Genomic DNA, 21,872 nt, shown 5'->3' with positions numbered 1-21,872 from the left:
TGATATCCGATCGGATAGTAAAAGTATCGGATAATATCGGATACCGGATGCTTTTTAGATATCTGGTGCATCCCTAATATTTTCTTAAGTGCTTACTGCTCTGATATATTGTACGTCTTCCTTGTGATCTTGCTTAAAATAAAGAAATAGACAAACTCTATTTCTTTATTTAAAATCAAATAAGGATAATTATTGAACTTGACATGTTCTATCCAGATCATCGTTTGGCTGCTATATATGGTAATTGTAAAAAATAAATAGAGGTAAACACAACAGAGAGCTACTGTCAGGGCTGTGATTCCATGGCAAAGACGGATGTCTAGCAGTGAAGAGGAGATTAGGTTTCGCTTCGAATTTCAGCACCGCTGGATATTTTTTTGCAGTTATCCAATGGATGAAAAGCAAAAAATAGAAGGAATGAATTATTGGTTTAACAAATGGAATTACTGGTCGAATTGTTTCGCTCAGTATCGAAGAGTCCCGAATATGACTTGAAGCATTGTCAGGAATTAAAGAAAAATTAGCAACTGCTGAGTTTCTATTATTCGGAAAGCGGCGATAAAATATTGTACTTTCACTGTCGAGAATTAAAAAACTGGCAGTCAAACGGTGATCCGTGAATAGAGCATGTCTAGTTCGATAATCGTTTGGTCAAGTCTCTAATTCTCCTCCGTAGTGAAAGCATATTTTAAGTGCGAATATATGCACTTAAATGTTTACGAATACACTCATACGTGAAAGATGCATCAAATTATCTGAAATATGGCAACAATCAAATTCTATGACTTCAGAGCTGCATATTTCTTTACCCTTTGATCTTCTGTAGTTATAGTAATAAAGACATTTATTTAAAATCATAAACTAAATCGAAATAACGGTTCGAGCAATTCGACTGAGGTAATTTTTCCATAAGAAACGTGTGGAGTCTGTTGTATTAAAATTTTAACTAAGATAATTGAATGGTAAATCAGAATAAGTTATAGGATCGATAAAGTGGTCATAAAAAAAAAATAAACAAAAATGTGTATAGTTGAACGTTGACTACAAATAGTGAAAACAAAGTGATATTATAATACGACTTTATTAGATGCTAGTAAGATGTTATAAACACTGTAATATCCCGACTTACATCTGGGCAAACGCAATGTAATCCTTTTGTTACAGAACCATATTTATATTTGAACGTATACAATATTAAATAAACTATATATATATTACAACCTCCTGCGTGAAAATGTTAATTCTTATAAATGAATGATGTACACTTAATTATGCTCTATACGTCGAAAATATTCGTTCCTAATTATACACAATCAGCACAAAATTCTTCGGAGATACGAAAGCAATTCAGTGTAAAATATATATTTCTTTAATGTTTTTATACTTTAGGTTTGTAGTGAGTTGCACGTTATTATGCCTCCTTTTCTTTACAAACGACGTAACATGCAATATGTCGTAAACTGTTTTTAATTTATCGTGATAGCATTCTTTGCTTCACATACGATACAATTTGCTCTAAACAGTTTTAATTATTAAGCAATTATTAATTTAAAGCGGTGGATGTTAATACAGCAACCCCTCTCTCGTAAAAACTGTGCGGTTCTTGACTAGGAGCGATATTCAAATCGACAGTAAATAACAGTTCGGTACGAGTGCTGTTCAAGTAGACCGGCAAGGACAGTTTGCCCTTTCTGATATCCTCCGTAGATGATCGCGCCCATCTTAGCATAGTGACTGGTAAATCAGTCATAATAGTCGAAGTTAAATACAATTGATTATCCTTACATTGCGCACCTTGTAGTTTTAAACCAGTAACAGCAAAGGAGCAATCATCCGTAGCAATGTTATCGCCGTCTCCGATAGTTACGTTTAATTGCAGTTCCTCGAGTGACCAGCTATTAGCCTGCGCGATGCATTGTCTGGTTGCGGTGATATAAGCCTCAGGATTCAGCAAACCTCCCAGCCAAACTGGAAAACTCTGAAACCAATCACAATTAATTTATAATTTTATATCGAATCAATTTGAGTGAATTCAATGAAAAGTAAACATATTTCTGAAAAATAGTATAATTAATATCATTCAATGATAAAATATCTGGAACAGTGAAGCAAATGTAAGGATGAAAATTGAAATGAACCTTTATCTCCTTCGCACCGCCTTGGGAGACTAAACGCGAGACTTCCTGCAGTTGCGAGACCCTGTGGCTAAAATCGGTAATCCATTGTATGACTGTACAGCCTCTTGGCACAGTATATCTCCTCCAACCACCGGGCAGAATACCTTTTACTAATTCAGACAGCATCGTTCTATGATAATTGGTTTGTTTCTTCTCGCCCTGTTAAAAATACATAAAACGCAATTAACTTAAACAATATTAGTCCTTTGGCCATTTTATATTTGATAGTAATAAAACAGAAGTAAAACACTTACTTGACAAATTAATACGACATCCTCCAAGTCGTGGATAACATCTTGAAGTAATTTCGCTCCGCTGTTGACTTCCCTCTCAAAGTATCTATATAATGGATCTTTGATATTCTCAACTGTTCTCTTCAAGGTCGGTAGATTCTTTGGAAGTAATTGTAACCAAGTGGAGGCTGAGTTATGCAAGGTCCTCATCCAAGATGGTCGACCGTCTGCTTCAGCTTCTCTTGGTGTATCTAGAGACTCCTCGTTCGAATACGCCAATTCGTCCTCATCCTCCAACTGCTGCATCTTAAGAAGCTTGGAAACCAAGTCGGTTCCTCTTGTGGTTAGAAGCACTTTTTCTGCATTGTTCGGCAAGCCAAGCCACGAAGGTGTCTGTCTATCCGAAAGTGATTCAATCCATTTTAAAAAGTGGTCACGTCTAGTGCCATCCGGCATTGTGATGTGTCTTTGATTACCCTGTGCGCCGTCGATGTTGGCGACAAGGGCAAAATCAGTTTCGAATGAGCGCGGAGTGAAGAGTTTGCGCAGAAAAGAAGCTAGGAGACGTTGATCGAAATCGTTGTCAATTTTGCCACCATAGATGCACTGAGAGAGAAGAGTTACTAGAGCATCCCAAGGCACCTTTTCTGGCGGCAGATTTGTTCTGCCCATAGCCGTAGTTTCAATCCATGTATCCAAAGTATCGCAAGCGACTCTCAAGTCGCTCTCGTTGAATTCATAATGCTTTGCCCAGCCCAACGGCGCATAACGTAGACGTTCCTGTACGATTGCATGGAACCACGCGAGCAGGAAGTAGAGACGGGCTCTCTCGTTGGGCGCTCGCATCATCCTTGAAGCGGGAACGGTGCTAAATGTACGTAACAAATTTGCTCGTATGCCAGGAGGCGGTTCGAACACAAATATTCTACCAGCTCTTAATAGATTCACCGGCACCTTAGAATTAATCTCCATCGTTAGAAACAGTCGGAAACTAGCGTGCGGCTGAAGACTGTGCAACTTCTTTTCTAGCTGCACCAACCATTGTGGAGCAAGATGTACGTTCTTCAACAGAACCCACCTGCCGGCCTTCACAGCCATATTTATAGCTCGATCAGCCTGATTAAATCCTTCCGCCGATCCAATAGCGATGCTGGCTATTTGTTTACCCAATTCTGCGGCTAGATCGTCCACTCTACCCGAAGCGTCAAAGCCCGGTACTGAGCACAATAAAGCCGGCACAGTTGCTTTCAATTGGTCCTCTACAACAGATGCAAAATCGAGTTCAGCCTCCGCGGCCGGCATGAAGGATTCGTTGAAAGCAGAGGCCACTACTAGAGACGCGGCTGCAATCACGCGATCCGGTCGGAAAGCTTGTATTATCAGCAACTGGTGCATTGCTGTTCCTGTGGGTGACAACGGCTTCTCCTCATCCCAGAGCTTCGGTACACATGTCTCAGGTGTAGGTGACTGCAACCACGCGCTGAATTCCGAGTTTTCCTGGATTTTTTCCGCGAGCTTTTTGAAGGCGGGCAATCTTATGCTCAGGCGCATCATCGCTTCCTGTTGTTCTGAGCTGAGATTGGGTACCGGAGGCGCCCGGATGTTAAGCACACCTTCCTTACCGCGCAAGAAGAATGTGAACTCACTGTCGTAGGTGGATTCCGAGGGTACACCCTTCAAATGAATACGACAGAGCAGTAAAGCAAATGTTAGCCTATCCGTATGCAACATTCCTCTGGCAACTCGTTCATAACAGACGGCAAATAGATCGCGCGTGATTTGTGTCAGCCTCTGACCATAATCTGACATACCAGATAATTTCGGGTTTTGAGACAACACGGACGTGAATATATCCAGGAACATCTTCAACGAATACTGATACAAAAAGTGTACTTGGTTGAGGCTGTCCATCGTGAAGTACATGTTTGAACACGCCTGAGAAAGAGGCATGTATTGTTGTGAGACTGTTTCGATTTCCGCTATAACCTTGTCCGTTTCCTCCACCTTCTTGCTGATGTCGGCGGCCTCCTGTTTCAGAGTTTCCAGAGTGGTGATCACGGAATCGTCGTCGAGAATCTTACCCTTGGCATCATTCAACGCTTGCAGCAGAGACTTTTCCAGTTGTCGGAGCCTCAAGTGGAATTCGCCTTGAAGTTTCAGCAGATCGGATCTCTTCTCGTCGATGTCCGGACGTTCGGCCTTTAGCACCTGATTCAAACATTGACTCTGCAGAGAACTTCTAGTAACGGTGAAGTTAACGAACGTTACACGTGAGCAGATGTCTGGTGGGAATTCCACCGTCGGGTCTCTCGTCGACAAGAAGATAACGAAGGAAGGCGAGAGATCTATATCTTGGTCGCCGAGTGTAATCAGTACGCGTCCGCCTGTTCGTCTCAGTTCTCGATTCAAGACAGGATTCAATATAGGATCATAATTCTCCACATCCTGAACCAGAAGGGGATTACCGAATCGTAGAGCGCTCTCGTATAATGAATTCCGTTGCCTGACCAGATGGATCAATGATTAGTGGATATCTGTTAAAGCGCTTCAACATAATTGCGTTTTCGGTGCACAAATCGTCGGTCGGCAACGCGTTCGCCTGCCATCTCAAACGTTCGTCCGGATTGGAAAGATATTCTGTTCTCGCAATATCAGGTCTGAATTGTAAGTTTGCGTGATGCAAATGTTGACACCACGTCGTAAAGAGATTTTGGCGATACTAAAATAAAACACATTCCGTTGTAAATTAACAAAACTCCAAATGTAAAAGAAAGGAAGAGTTGAAACTTACGTGTTGATCGAAATAGCCAGCATAGGCCAAGAAAGCGGAAGATAATAGAACGTCTCCGATTATCGTCGACATTTGACTCTTAAATGTTTCGCTCGTTGCTTCCCATCTTTCCCTTTCGATAACCAAGGACTTTAACAAAGCGATTGATCTGTCCACCTTGGCTTGCACACTCTCCAAATCGGCTTTGATGGCTTGCGCTTGTGAGATAAGTTGAGCGTACTCCTCCTTGTATGACGCTATGCTTTGCTCCAATTGAGCAATCAAATTTTTCACTTCTTCACCCTTTAGTTTGTTAGTTTCTGCTTGTCGTTCCAAAGAATGAAGTTCATCGCGCAAGGGTTCAACTCGCTTCAACATATCAGCGTATTCAATCTGGAAATATATTTATCTTTAAGGTTTATGTCCTTGGAAATTGTATAAATGATATATACATCTTTTTCAAATTCTAAACGGTAAAATTTACCTGCGCTATGGCCCATTTCACCATAGGACCACAAGCTAAACTAGCACGATTCACTTTCTCGAAGTTATAATCGGGATTGCTCAGATAGCGGCTCTTCATTTTTTCTCTCACTTCATCGCTAATTAAAAAATTCATTAATGTCTTCATCTTTAGAAAATAAAATCATTTTTTAACTCTATTGTAATATAACTTGTCATAAAATAATTTGTCATATAAAAATATTTTGTATAATTACTCTTTTTATCATCAGAAACTATTAATTCGGTAGAAAATTAGAAACTAATTTTACTGTAATTATACTAATAAAATATTAATACACACGTTTCATATGTATGCTGTTATATATTATTAATATCATTAATTTCAATAAACAAGATCTAGATTAATGTTAGTAACAAATTAATCAAACATTGTTAACATGCAGTAAAAGAATAACAGTAGTTGTAACAAGTAGTTATTTTTGCCGTTAAAACTTGTTATACACGTTATATATTTCTCAAAGCAGTTTTAAAATTGCTTGCCAAGTGAAGTGCATTTATAAGAAATATGTTCATCAAAACTTGTTATGATGTATTGATTAAATAATAGTATAAAAGACATTGGTTCATTCATTATAATATCTAAAGAAAATGTCACCTTTTTAATATATTTATTGAATAACACAAAAAAATAAAATCAGTAAATATGTTTAAAAATCGTCGTAAATATAAGCTAATACTTTAATCATCAATGCAATCAAATATTGCAACTCTGCACTAATATTACATCGTACGTGAAATATCTAAGTTTGTGATAGCTGATCCTTTGATATCACAACAAGAAAACAAATAATGAATGCATGCTTACGTAATATCCTCGGTACTGAAATTAGAGACAATAGTATTGATAAAATTGTCCCTCATGATGACCGCACGGATAGATTTCCAGTCGCTAGCATTTTCACCGAGTAACAAGCAGATAGATTCCAATGCGACCTTCACAATCGCCGGCGGATTCGCCATGGAGCGAACCTCGACTAAATGTTGTTTCTTTATTGATTTCACCGCTGTACGAACAATCAAAGAGGACATTATATATAGTACAAAGAAGAAGATGCACATGCATTAGGCAAAGTTATGATAAGTTACGCGAGAGGAGATGTTGGCCTTCCTGCATAGCTGACCTATAGTGTTAGACTTAAAAGAGGCAACATAAGTAACATACATGTTATGTCTTTACATTTGCAAAGAGATGGAAACGATCTAATAAAATATTTTCATTTGCAATATCTTCTCCTGAGATATTATTACTGTACGTTCTCCTTGCAGTTGTAATAACGCAGCGACGCAAGTAAGCGACGCTGAAATCGACATGTATTAAGGGAGACATGTATCAAGCTGTTAAAAATTATAGCTTGTTCCATATTAGAACCCCACGCACGAAGGTTGAACATTCAGCAGGCCCACAGTAGTCGCTCCCTTACGTGATGTTCTCGGTGTTGAAGTTGACGATAGTAGGAATAAAGCTGTCCTTCATTGTAACAGTACGAATCTGCTTCCAATCTGTAGCATTTTCCTCGAGCAACAGGCATATAGATTCAAGAGCTAGTTTTGCGATAGCGGGCGGATTCGCCATGGATCGGATTTCGACCAGGTGTTGTCGCTTAATTGCCTTCACAGCTACACTCAATGCAAATATTTCTCAGCGCAAAAACATTCCAAAAAGCAATTATACCGTAATTTTAAAACAGCATTAATTCGAAAATGTCAACAATTAGAAAGATATGCAGTACAGTACTGCTTTCATTATTTCTTGAATATTATCATAATAATATTAAACATAATATATTACAATGTCAACAATTAATTAACATTACTATAAATGCAAAAGCGTTTTTCTAAATTATTTTTCAAAATAAAATTTTGAACGATTTTATAATTATTCGATTAATCTTAAAAATATTCATCAACAAATTTATATAATAGTGCAGTAAAAAATACTGTTGAAGATATATACCATTTTGAGCATCAACAACAGCTGGTTCGACCAAGGCAAGATCCGCCATGACATCGTCCCTCTTCTGATTTATAGCCACTGTTTGAATTCATCTGTCTTAATTTCGCATTGGCTGCTTCATTCTTAGCTTGCAGTTCCTATAAGAAAATAGGATAATATAGATGATATAAAAGATTATATATTCTATTAAAAAACAAAAAAATGTTTCTTGTGAGTTCAGTTTGTGCTCACCTGAGATTTAACGGCTAAGCTCTTCTGCATCTCTTCTACTTGCTCAACCGTTTCGGCAATTTTACTCAAACCGACATTTAGATGCAGCTGTTGTTCTTCTAGGTCACTTCTCTTCTCTTGATACAACTTAACAAAGTGATTAATAAAATCTAAATAATGGCGCGGCGTAATTGCCATTGTTCTGGCGCCTCTCTTGGCTAACCGTGTGTTTGCTTTGTGCAAGGTTTGGTGAACGTAAACGCATGCATTTATCACAGCGTCCCTGTGTGTTGGTTGTGATGGGATCAGCGAGCACACAGACGGGAAGAAGTCCGGACACTTCCACATGGGTCTCTCCAAGTCAACACGATTAGTAAACTCTTTGCCGACTTGGAACAACGCATTGTCCGACCAATCACCGAACCAATTCAGCACGCATCTGTTGAATAACGCAGGCGATGTTGCTGCGCGATCTTTCAGACCGTCCGTACTTGGATTCATTGTGAAAACGACGTGTAGATTCTTCATAACTTGGCCGGTGAACCATTTATACAATTCCTCATTGGAATCCAACATTAAACCCTCTCGCTGGGCACCTTCTTTGCATTGTGTCATGAGTGTTGTGTACTCGTCACCCTCGAACAATCCGGGTACTTCTCCGTTGGCGAGTAACGTATTCATACGTTCAAGGAAACCGGAATCCAGCACGTTAGATTCATCGAGAATAAAAGCTATCTTTTCGTCCTTGCAACCGGATCGTCTCAACACTTGCCGTAAATCTTCGTCAAAGTCTTCACCAGTATATTTATTGTGTACCTATCGAAGATTGATTGATTAGAAGAATGTATTTAAATTGAAATATTAAATATAACATTTTGTTATCGAAACGATACAAAGCAGTATAGAATTACCTTGATTTGGAAAATAGACAAGCCATTCATCCATGCAACGAATCTCGACAGAGTAGTCTTACCAGCACCAGAGACACCAATGAGCAATAAGTGTCCCTGAGGCTGTCGGAAAATTCTGTCAATCCGTAGAACATGTTCAAGAACTTCATCGAAAAGTACCAACGGCACATCCAGCTCTTCCTCGTAAAATACTTTCAATCTTGCACGAACGTAATCTCTCAGCTCTTCTCTATTCACTGGTACATAGTCCTTTGACAGCCAATTACTGTACAAGATTGGTCTGGTCAATGCTTTTTCTCGATCAACCGACATAAAGTGTTTCAGAGCCACAATATCTATGTTCTTATTCGTCCAAGCTCTCTCAGACTCCTCCACCAATCTATCTTGGAATAGACGAAGAGCCTCATGGGCCCATAAACGCACTAGACCTTCCACGGAGAGATTATCAAGCGGTCTAATGGCTTCGCAAATACCACGCACCCAACGTGTCATTTCACGCGGAGAATACACATAATGTGGTTGCATGTCTTGAGTAAATCTCTCCTGGGAGGCCAGATAGAACTCCACCATTGCATTCGTTAAAGATTCCGCATAGCCTCTCAGATTAGGCGTCAATCTATAATTTTGCAGAAAAATTTATCTTGCGTTAATTAATATTTGGATAATGAGTATTACAAATAAATACGAACAATAAACAAAACTCTTGGGATAATGCATAATTGCAAGCGATTTATGAACTTCGATTATTGCATGAAGTTCGATTATTCACCTTATATGCGTTTCGTTTTTACATAAGGTTTGATTAAAGATTGTAAATAAAAGAAGATAAAGTAAAAATAATAACTCATTTCTCTCGAAAGCCTACATTTCATACTCAAGAAATTCTTACCTGAGCATGGCACGTGTGAATGTGCCATAAATCTGCTTGAGCGAGGTTTCGCCAGGATAATCAACGTAAATGACAGGTACGTGTCGCAGGAACCTGTGACTGAGAGGTTTCCTGCCAGGATCTGTAGGTGGATTACAAGCACCTACAAACTGAATTCTTTCCAGAGTGACCCACGCCTGGTCACTGGTTCTATAAAATCCTTTGTGTTCTACTAATTGCCTCAAGAAAGAAATCACACGTTGCGTCCCATAATTATCCATATCGGGTAAATTGATTTCGTCGCAGAACAAAACTAGCCATTTGCCCAATTGAACTGGGGAGAGTACAACGCCGTTAGGCGTCTTACGATATTCGCAATAGTGATCAAATGTTTTAAGTAACAGTTCGGGTGTCGTCGCGGAAGAGAAGTTAAGTCCGACAACTTCCATGTCTGGAAGTGCTCGCAAAGCAGAGAATAGAGTCATGGTTTTACCAGAACCGGGTGGTCCACAGAGCACTAAATACGTAAAAATAAAACAATTATATATTTAATATATTTAAATACGTAAAAATAATATAGCAATAATGTATATGTTTGTTACAAGTAATTACTTACCTAGAGGCTTATGTTCAGCCAACCAAGTATATAGTAGACTCTCGTGTCTCACGGTATCTAAAGTCGGTACGACAATATCCGGACTAGCTACCTTGTGAGTCTCTACTTCAATCTGAGGAACTTTGTTGCTCCACGGTAACCATTCACCATGTATGTTTACTTCAAAGTCTATAATAGGTATATTATTTTGAGAAGGTAAAGGTACAGTTGTGATAGATCTAATAAAGTCACCCAAGTCAGATCTAACTTTTAATTTAGCGTCTCCCGCAAAGCTCCATAAGAGCGCATAAACCAAGCATTTGGGCATGTAACGTTCCAGTTGTTCGCCCGGTAAAGGAAAGTCGATATGAGAGTGATTGTACTGTAGTACATTGCGAACGGCTTGATTTAGCATGGAGAATAAAGAACTAAGAGCTCGCAAGCGCGTAAAGTCCATTATGTGTTCCTGCTTCATAGCATACTCCAAGCATCTCACTACTAAACCATCAGGCGCGAAGTAACTCTGCATGATGCTGGCGACTTCTCTCTGCACCGTTAACGCAGGTGATATAGTGTCTTCCTTATCCGAAGCTTTCTTGCCAAGATTATCTTCCTCGCCGTCTTCCAATGGGATGTTTCGTAGTCGTAGCATGTAGTTTTCAAATATCATTTCCGTTGACAGCACATCCTCCGAGAACCAAACCATACCACATCGCGACACGGTGGCCAAGGTAGCGTACTTAAGGTCTTGCACTTCAAACATAACTCTCACATTCGGCGGTAAGCTCAGGCGTTCACCATTGGGTAAAGTGAGAAGCTTGTTGTCATCCAACACAGAGTTCAAGTTCTCGACCCATTCCGGATCGACATCTCCATCGAATATGATCCATTGTCGCTTGTTGATTTCACCTCTGACGTTGTCGATTATCTTCCTCAATATATGCGTGAACAAACCGTCCGTCCATTCGCGCGTATTTGGATCTAACACGCCGTACAACGTTTCTTTGCTAATCGCTTTGGGGTCAATTACATGAGCGACGCCTTCCACGCCTTCAAATCGCTCCAGCGCTTTAAGCAGCACTTTCCAAGCCGTTGTTTTACCAGATCCACTCGGGCCAACCATCATTAAGCCATGATTTAAGTTACAAATTTGATATAGTTGAAGTACCTAAATTAATAATATAATAAATAGAAGAGTGCAAGAGATAAAGATAATTCACGATATAACAAAAGAAAAATTCTAAAATATATTAATAATTATAGACACGATTATACTTAGATTTATCTCACCTTCTCTACCCATGTCTCACCGACCAAATCCTTAGTATGCATAAACAATATGAAAATTAAGTCTTTAAGCATGTTATTAATGTATTTGTAAAATACATAAGAGATAATTATTATCTTCAGTGAGTATAATTAGTATCTCTTTATTAGTATTGATAGTGAATGAGAATATAGTTAAAATTATAATGAGAATTATGGGTCAATTCTAAGCAGAATCGTAAGATTCGTAACGTGTTCTCGTAAAACTTATAAGAACTTATGACTAGTATTCTAATTTTATGCATATGTATCGTAAGACGTACGATTATTCGTAAATATCTATTATACAATTTCTTATAAATTTTATGGCTAGTAAGAAGCTGTCTGTAAAAATATTGCATAAATGTATAAGCACTTAAAAATTCTTACAAGTCTCACAGGAATATGTTACGAGCCTTACGATTCTGCTTAGAATTTAGGCATTAGTGTTAAGCATCCTTTCCTATTAAAAAAATGTATTACCTTTTCTTGCCAAGCACCTCCTTGTTCATCTCCTTCGCCGCATACTAGGTATTCTTCAGTACAAACTTTCCTGATTTGATCTTTCAATCCTAGAATAAAATGCGTATATTTATATAAAAATTCGTGTAACCTTCTCTATCTATAAAGATACATATTATTGGAATAATAATTTACCTTTCATTTCCGCGCGAATGTAATTCACGTTGGGGAATACATCACTGAGTAAACTGAATAATAATGGAATATCTTCGGCAACTAATTTGGGAACCATCGTCTCACAAACAGATTGAATAAGTATCTCTTGCTCAGGTAGATTCTCAGCAATCGAGGCTTCGTCGATATTGGTTTCGCCACGGTTCTGCATGCCTTCTTTAATTTTTTGAATACGGTCGCGTTTTACGTTTCCGGCAGAAATCAGCACGGATTTAAGTGCACGTAGTCCGAAATCGTAATGGGATTGATTAGAAAGTTGTTCATCGCAAAGCCTAGGAAAAGAGAAAGATTCGATAATGCAACAAATATTATTTGCTAATAACGAAATACTTATATTCAAATTGTATTCAAATACGTACTTGAAGAATGGCACAATTTTACACGCTAATTTTTCTGCTGATCGGAAACCTTGACTGAAGAGCATTACTTCGGCAATCAGTTGCCGATCGGGTGTGGTCATAGCAAGCGACCTGAAAAGTTTCTTCAGATTGTCAGGTAGATTGGATCGTCCAGCATATCCGGGATTCATGGTGATGAATATAGCCATGTCAGTGGAGACTTTAACTTGTTTTCCAACCAATTCGACACAGAGGGTTCCTTCTTTCTTGCCTTCCATCTGACTTTTGAGTGCTTCCTGAATCGTCTGCACTTGTTGAGAAACGGCAGATAACATTCGTTCTTCCAAACGATTAAATTCATCGAAACAACCCCACGCACCCACTTGACAGAGACCAACAAATATACGACCCATTGCCTATGAGAAATAACGACGACATAAAACATATATTTCTCTTTACTAATATTATTAAGCTAATTTTTGTATTTACCTGGAAATCGAATGTTTCGTCGCAATTAAATACCAATACGAATCTTCCGAGTTGATGGCCTAATGCTTTCACAGATTCAGTCTTTCCTGTACCAGCAGGTCCGAATGGTGAACCACCAAGTCGAGCTTCTAATGCTTGCGTCATTGTTAAGTAGCATCTGTCGGTCAACGGTGTCTGTACCAGCCGATCTTGTACTCCCAAGTATTCGAATCCATAGAAGAACTTAGCATTTGCCATATGTATCGTGAGCTGCTGAAGCTCTTCCGTTTGCCTAGGATCAAAATAAAATCTCATTTCGCACAGCCATTCAAAGGCCTTTGGATTCGAAACTCTGTTAGCGGTCAATCGTCTGGTAACAGTGCGTTTGTGTACAAATTCGTTGATTAAATGTTCCAACTTCTTTCTCCTTAAAGGTGGTTGTTCTTGAAGAACAGAATCAGCCAGGACGTTCAACGTGCCTTCCACTTGTATTAAAACTCTCTCTAACGGATTTTTGCTCGGATCTGCTTGCGCTTCATGAAGAGCCGCTTCTACGTCTTCTGACCATAAAATTTGTGCAGCTAGAACTATTATCTGAGCTTGATAGTTGTCGCACCAAGACATAAACGCTTGTGGATTTATATTTCCGTCCTTAAATTGTTTAATATCTTGTACTGCCTTCGCGAGGCTTGAGGCAAGCGTTGCGCGCATTTCTTTCTCCACAAGCGACAACCATTCATTGATTTTGGGATGATCGACTGTAGATACCGGATTCTGGAATATAACTTCTTCACCCTCGCGTGAAGCAACACCGGTGATAATCGTGTTGTCTTCGTTCAATAAAATAGCTGCTACGCCGGCAAACATTTTTTTGAAATGCTTCTGCAATCTTGCGACATTTTTGCTATTACCAATGATTTCTAACAAGTCCTCGTCGCCGACAAAGTAAAATCGTGGGAAAGAAGTTCGTTCTCTTTCTAAATATTCTCCTAGTGCTTTTTGTATCTTGCCAAGAAGATCAGCAAGACGTTCGAGCGCTCTTTGAACGCCAGGAATGTTCAGTACGTCTGTAACCATAGGGGATTTGGATACTTTCTTCATCAGTCCCAAGAACTCGGAACTAATACTTTGGAAACGGGATGTTTCCACTGGTAACAAGGTCTTGATATCTGCGCTACCGGAGAAGATGCCTTCGAGATAAACCCATCGTCGCTGTACGTCTATCCATACATCGAATAGAGCATTAATCCTATTTAACTTTTCTTCCCATGTTAAAGCTTCTTCTTCAAATACCTTGTAATATGGCGATAGTTTCATAGCTGCTACTGAATTGATATGTTCTTTGACCTTATTGAACAAATCATCCCAACCACGTATTAGTCTACATTTATTTTGATAATTTATCAAGTCCAATTCATATGTCTGCCATGACTCGCGTACTTGCTTCAAGAACTCCTCGAGTGCCATTTCGCCCTGAGCTACGAGAATAATATCTTTAACTATACCTTCATTTTTCTGCAGATTTACGTCCCAGACTTGGCCGAGGGTAAGCTCACTCAGTACCCAGTTTACTCTGAGCTGCTTTGTCAATTGTTTCCAATGCCTTTCTTTGAGCGCGTCAGATTTCAGTTCTACAATCAGCATATTTACTTTCGTATAACTCTGTAACATTTTCTTTACGTATTCGTAAGACGAGTATTGCCTCAATCTCGCTGGAAGTTCCTTCAACTGCGTCATCATTGTATCCAATTGCTGGCGCAATTTCCGCGGTTGTACGGAAAGCCAAGGTTTCTCCCGCGTTTCATCAATTTGTGCCCATATTCTTGACAATTCTGACCAAACTCCTCTCAAGTCCTGTAGCTCTTCAAATACCACCTGCATTCTATCCTCGCTGGTTGATATTCCGCCTGGTTCTTGCAATTCTAACGCCTCTTTGGCCTTGGCTACATTATCCCTCTCTTCTTTAAGCCTAGCGAATTTACTCTCGAATAATTGCAACTGTTGCAAAGCATCGTCTGGTCGCAAATGGCCTTCCACCGGTTTACCCCTTTCCCAGTCACTGAGGAAATCGGTAGTTCTTGTTTCAACCGCCTTATCTTCAGCGACGATTTTCATTTGCAAGGACGCAACTTGAGTTTGAATACTAGTATCTTTGCGTTTGATTATTTCATTAAATGCACCCCATTCTCCTTCTATATTATCCACATGCAACCAAGAAGATGGGAATTGGAATCTTTGACGTTCAAGTATTCTTTGACCTTCGCGATATATGTCTACTTGTTTTTCCCACGCTTTCATCTTACGCTTCAGAGATTGCACATATGTTATAAAACCGACTGCATCGGATGTACTAGCTGCTTCGATGGACTGCTGTTCCAGATCGCTTCGAGATTTCGATACCTGAGAATGAAAACTCGCCATCTCATTACCCAGAAGTGTCCCGAATTTACCCAAAGTTTCTTTATGCCACGAATCGTACTTTAGAGATACTTTACTCTGCACCTTCGCAAAGTCTATAATCACAGGTCCAAATTCACGTCTTGTGTCGGAAGTATCGAATGTGGTTCTTGTTTTCTTTATATCATTGAGACACTTCATCCATAAGTTAATATTTTCTCCCAATTTGCCATAAAGATTACCTGGCTGTAGATCCCAAAGAGCTTGATAGCGTAGCCATTGATCGACGTAATCTGCAACATCCTTCATCTTGAATTCAACCGCTTCGTATGCTGCCTCCAACGGTTGCTTTCCAGTGGGTAATTTTGTAAGCAAATTTCTGTATGTGCCTGATTCAGGTTTATCCAGTCCGACTTGATATCTCGAGCTTTGGAGACGGACCTGCGAAGTAACAATTGCTTGCCATGCAAATAATTGTTGCATTATCTGAAATCTTGCATCTTCGATGCTAGGATATAAATACATAGTCTGATTGGTAATTCGGACTTCATGAATCTGATTTTGAATTTTAGGATCGCCACCGGGTTTATGTGTCGGCTGTGTAGGAGCGTCCGTGTCCATACTCAGGTCCACTTCCTTTTTGTGACCGGTTAAGGCATCAGTCCACGCTTTTATTCCAGCTTCCAATCTGGCACCCAAATTTTTCTCCACTTCTTCATCGAGTCTCGCTACCCAGATATGTAAGTTGGAATAATTCTTCAAAGATAATTCATCTACTGATTTCTGTATCTTTGACAGTATATCGGCGAATGTGTTTGCGGAATAAGGACACGTTTCAAGAGAACGAACATCGACATCTAATTGTTCTTCCACAACTAAAAGATCTTCGACCCTTTCTTGGAACGACACGACAGCATCCGACAAACGTTGCACGTATTGATCGAGTTTGTAGCTCTCCCAAACTAGCGCGATACCCTATATAAAGACAATCAATACAGTTGTAATATTAGAAACTACATAGTATATAGAAACCAAATATAGAATAGTGAATATATCAAAAATTTTATATAAAACGATGACTTACCTCGGAAATCAATCCTAAGACATCCTTACGCATACCAGCGACTAAAGGAATAATACTGGCTTTGTCCTCGATCTAAGAAGAGATTTGTTACATTATTTTTTCAATTTGCAATGCGTAATAATCTCAATACAATTTTACGACATAAATTACAAGTTATCATTCAAAATGATACGAACTCAGGAGTATGCATACTTAAAAATTTAATATAGATAACGTAGTCATATGTGATAATATTTATAATAGTTGGTATATTTATATCAAAAGACGAAACAATTATATGTATCGCCTCCAAGCAACTTTCCGGACATGCGGATAGCCTCATTTGTTAAAATTTAAATAGATTTATAATTGCAAATTTACAATTGCATATTTTAAGTATATCTGCCTTGATACGAATTAGTTTCATTTAAAACGTTGGTTTACATTTCCTCCTTTAGAATATTTATGAAATTGATAATTTAAATGCTTGTAGCTTCAGACCTCCCGCACATCCGTACAAGCCTACATGTATTTGAAAATAATTGACGTAACATTCGTTAAATATATAAATCAGTAAAAAAATAAATTATGTGTTATCTTGCATTACAGATTTATCTACAATAGCTAAGCAGGCAGACAATAATGCATTTGCATATATAGGCAAGATGCATAATTCTTGGAAGCGTCAAATATGACTACCTTTAGTGCGGGACAATGGGGACTCCGATTGGTAAGCTAAAAATATTGGAGATCCAAGAAATTAGAGATCAATTATTCTAACATTTATCCTCCAATACCTGGCACTATTACCCTAGCGTAATCTATCGTTTTATTCGGACTGTTTAAAGCTTTAAGTTGCCTATATTATTGTAATTTATAAAATGCGGAACATCCAGAAAAAAAAAGAAATGGATCATTTACTAGAAATTGTTTAACTTCTTAATAATGATTACTAAGAAATTATTATCAATTATCTTACCTTCTCCAATGTTCTCTCATAAGTTCTGATGCTTTCAATGAGACTGATGGCGAAGGGATACAACTGGTTCGCCTGATGAGCTTTATTCACGATAGGTAGAGGCACACGAAAGCCGAGGTTTCTCAAATTTCTCACTTCTTTAGATAGCGTAATAATCTCAGGAAGGAAATTCACTTTCAGTTTCAGCACATTGCCGCGTCCTGTTCTTGAACGCACGCTCTCGATCGTGAAGATACGTCCAGTTACACCAAGATTTCGTGCCTGCACCTTGCGTGCCCAGTCATCGAAAATCTCTTGCGTTGACAGCTTCATACGGAAGCTATCTCCGTCGGCTTTTAATTTCTGACCCTCGATATGACTTTCCCATCCTTTGCCTAAATATACGCATGTAACGTTAAATTGAGAAAATATTTCCTACAGTTCAAAAATTGAAAGAGAGAATACCTAGGACATCCTCGACGCGTTTTAAATACATTGTCAATTGGTAATCAATTTGTTTGACCCATATTATCGATCCAGCTACAGGTGGTAAGTCTCTCACCATACTCATTCTGCAGCATTTACTTTGTGCATATTGCACCTATAAAGAATCACAGTCATTAAGATGTATACATTTATTTAAGTTGTAAGTCTGTCTAAAATTAAAGCTATCTTAATATTCATTCAATACCTTGAACTTTTCATGCAGGGCCTCGATATCGTCTTTGACTCTCTGTATAAGTTGCGTCTGATATTCTCTGATGGCGCCCCGAATATGCGGCCGTACGAAGAGGGCGTTAAATCGTGAAAATATTCTGAACATTTCATTAGCATTCTTGGCTGTGCCCAATTGATCTCGAAGATGTGCGGTGATCCGCGCCTCCACGCGCTCGATACGCTCCTCGTATCTGTGCACCGCGGCGTCCCAGGATTCCTGTCCTTCCTTGGTAATGTCCAGACAATCCACTTCCTTTACATTCTCGTACGCCAAGTTAACTTCGCTGATAGCATTAGCGTCGGCGGCGTCCAGCGCGAATTCCACCTTCACGTTGTCGTTATCGGCGTTCTCCATCGTGGAATTATTGCTGCTCTGGCGTACGGTAGGCCTGAGCACGCGGACTATTACAGTTCTCAGTTGTTCATGCTGACGTCGGAAGCGGCGCATGTGCTCCATCCTTGACTGCAACTTCTTGTGCGCCGGCAGTACTCTCCATACCATCTTCATGTGTTCATCGCGCTTCTTCTTTACGACGTCCCTCAACAACCCTGTGAGTTTGTCGTACTCGTCATCCCAAGTGGTGAACACTTCGAAGCATTGGGTTTGAGCAACTGTTGTCCCAAATCTCTCGAAATAGCCTCTACCAGTCTCAACACTCTTTGAATGGGATACTTGGTGCTTCTGATTTTCCTCAAGTGCATGAATATCTGCTGCACGCTGCTGCGTATTCGTTCCAATTCAGTAGCAGACAGCAAGTCATTGATCGGAAAATCTTTCATCAATGGATTGTAATCATTGACGGTGGCTAGCGCTTGCTTCAAGCCTGTGTCAGTGTCGAAACTGACGGTGGCGTGAAACCGCTTGCCGTGCTTGAGTATGTCGAGCGTCAGGGAGATTTCGATGCTCTCCCGTTTCTCCTGAATGCGATGCAGTGCTCTCTCGAGGTTCAACCAGAATGATATCTCTTGAAGGGCCGTACCCGATTCCGGATCACGGTTCAATTTCGTCACTTTCTGGATCTCCTTTATCCACCTGTTGACACCGTTCTGCAATTGATTCAGGAATGTCGAGTCCTCGACCTTGTCGCCGAAATCGGCGACTTTCGGCTTACGACCCTCCTCCTCGCACTGTTTAATAACTTGCGCGACGATCGGATGAACCGGTAACGAGATCTCAGGGATATCGATATTCTGCTGTAAATGCAGCAGCCCCATTTCAAGTTCTGCAATCTTCTTCTCCACCAATGGTACCATTTTATCCCCATCCCTATGGGCACGACCTGTTTCCTTCACATAACTCTTGAAATAGGGTGCCATGGTTTTGCTTATCGCATGCAAAGTTTCGTATGGTGGCCCATCAGAGAACGTAATCAGACGCACTTGCGAATGAATGGATTTATCAGCCTCAACAACAATACCACGTTTTGTTAGAACTAGGGAGGCCATTTTTGGATTTGAAAAGTGTATCTCATTTGATATATAATAAGTGGCATTCTCTTTGTCTTCATCTCCCTCGCCACTATCTTCTTCTGTAAAGAGAGAGTGCTTGGTTAATACATAAAGGATTTAATTCAACTTCAGTTTTTAAACAATTATTACAATGACAGTTAATTTTTTAGAAAAAAATATAAAAAAATACAAAAGTTAATTTATCAATATCAATGTCGCTTGACATCGTCGAGTATAAATGTTACATCCAATTGTATTATGGCTTACTTTTTATTAAATATAACTTTGTTAATTGCGTTTTCCTCTCGGCATCTAACTTACATCATTAAGACAATTTAAGAATTGTGAAAAGTGAGATGAGATCTCCTTTGATATTTTTACTATGGACCGCATATTATGAATATAATCGAACTTTTTACTGGACATTATAATTTGACTAAATTTTCCGATAATTTATGTAAGAGTGTTTGTTTTACATTGAAAATGACCCGATCGGTGTCGAAACGTTTATATATATACGATTATTAAATATCTTACAGTATAATTGGCTCGTTGCCCTTCTTTTATTTATTGAGAGATTTAAATATTTAAATTGACTGTTAAAGTACATATTCACACATGGAGAACATTAGAATATTATAAGTATATATAATATAATTTATATATATATATATATAATATATATAAAATTTCATTATTTAATGATTAGCATATAAAAATAGACGAGCGATGTTTATCGCCAAGATTATAAATCTGTCGGATTTACACGTAGACGATGCCTGCGCAGTAAAGCGCAAACGCGGCAGAATCTGTTCTACGGATTTGTTATCAAACTACGCGTTATCACTGCGCGTTCGCCAAAGCGTGATACAGACACGCGTGAGAACTTCGAGAGAGTGTCGATGGGAGTCGAGGTGAAGATCACGAAGGAAAGAATAGTGCGTCGCCCACGTAATTAACCGATACGCACTTATCGATCTCATCAGCTCGAATGAGTCATATTTGGCGGGAGAGCGGGGCGTGAATGGGCCGCGATTGATTTTGCAGGATGCGACTACCTATCGTGTATGTACCATATACGTGCGAAATGTACCGTTGCACGCGCCAAATTAACGCATTTGATAATGGAGGAGCCTCGCATCGCCGGTCGCCGACTGACGGCCGATCCTCGTCATTCCCGGAGAGAACGATGATATAATAATCGATCGATTCTCGCACTTTACCTTTGCTCGAGCTCCTCTGCACGTAGAGCGAGCTGACCTGCGAGTCGCCGAGGAACTTGCGGATGCAATCCTGGTTATAGCGGTCGTCGAGCGCCAGGCTGAACGCGGGCGGCACCACATCCTCGTCCGGTAGCAGCACGGTGACGGCCTTACGTAGATAGCTGGCGAACGTCGGGTACTCGACGATCGCGACGTTCTGCGACTCCGGGGACGGTTCCCCGGAGCCGTCCAAGGAATCGCCCATGCCGGGTCGATTGATACCTGCCACTCGATCACTACCACTCGCTTACTGCTCTGGGACCGTTTTCGATGGATGATCGTGATCACCGGAGGGGTAGAGCGAACGATCACCGACCCCCTCCGTCGCCGGAATGAACTGTCAAGCGACCGAAGGCGACGCGAGCGGTACGAGCACGCACGAATTGACGTGACGCGACGTCACGAGCTATGCAGTTCTTCGGACTTTGGAATGAGCTCGATAAGTTCGAGGCTTATCCATAATCTCTACTTCAAACTTTGTAAATTTATGCGATAGTTGACAATTACATTGGAAGATAACTATCGATCCCCTGGACAATTAATTTTTCTTATCCGTGGAAGATGAAAGGTATTTGGTAAATATCGACATTATCGATTGTCGATATAAAATTTATCATGCAATATAAATATATTTAATTTATATGTTATTTTAATACAATATTAAGTTTCTTATTATATTATACTTTGTAAATAAGAATGTATATTTTTATGACGTATAATAATACAGTTTTCACTTGTATGCACAATCAAACTCGCAATACAAGAAAATTGCAGTTTTAATAAAAATTTATTATTATTGAGTCATAAATATATGCATACGTCTACAAAATATAAAATAATAAATTATAAAATTAATATAGCATTATGAAGTAATCATTTAAATTTTAAGATTTATGCGAACTTTTATAGATTGTCTATCTTTAATGCTTTATTGATGATAGACATGATATAAGGATTATTGTAGAGAAAACATAAT

At 39.4% G+C, this 21,872-nt stretch overlaps 1 protein-coding gene across 1 annotated transcript; it reads right to left on the bottom strand.

Annotated features, from left to right (window-relative positions):
• Positions 1–967: 967 nt before the first annotated feature.
• Dhc64C (dynein heavy chain, cytoplasmic) lies at positions 968–21,424 on the bottom strand. Its single transcript, XM_018448894.1, is given in 24 exon segments — positions 968–1,978; positions 2,139–2,336; positions 2,432–4,893; positions 4,895–5,129; positions 5,202–5,573; positions 5,665–5,782; positions 7,127–7,322; positions 7,660–7,743; positions 7,745–7,796; positions 7,891–8,685; positions 8,781–9,396; positions 9,670–10,165; positions 10,265–11,411; positions 11,534–11,563; positions 12,032–12,120; positions 12,206–12,516; positions 12,604–12,998; positions 13,072–16,422; positions 16,532–16,603; positions 17,490–17,863; positions 17,934–18,069; positions 18,160–18,787; positions 18,790–19,714; positions 20,858–21,424. Coding segments are annotated over 24 exon segments (13,761 nt in total). The 5' UTR covers positions 21,102–21,424; the 3' UTR covers positions 968–1,543.
• Positions 21,425–21,872: the final 448 nt, after the last annotated feature.

Source organism: Mycetomoellerius zeteki, unplaced genomic scaffold, assembly GCF_001594055.1.
Source record: "Mycetomoellerius zeteki isolate Tzet28-1 unplaced genomic scaffold, Tzet1.0 scaffold228, whole genome shotgun sequence".
Taxonomy (NCBI): Eukaryota; Metazoa; Arthropoda; class Insecta; order Hymenoptera; family Formicidae; genus Mycetomoellerius; species Mycetomoellerius zeteki.
The sequence above is the reverse complement of the archived record's forward strand: the minus strand, read 5'-3'. Positions and strand labels throughout refer to the sequence as shown.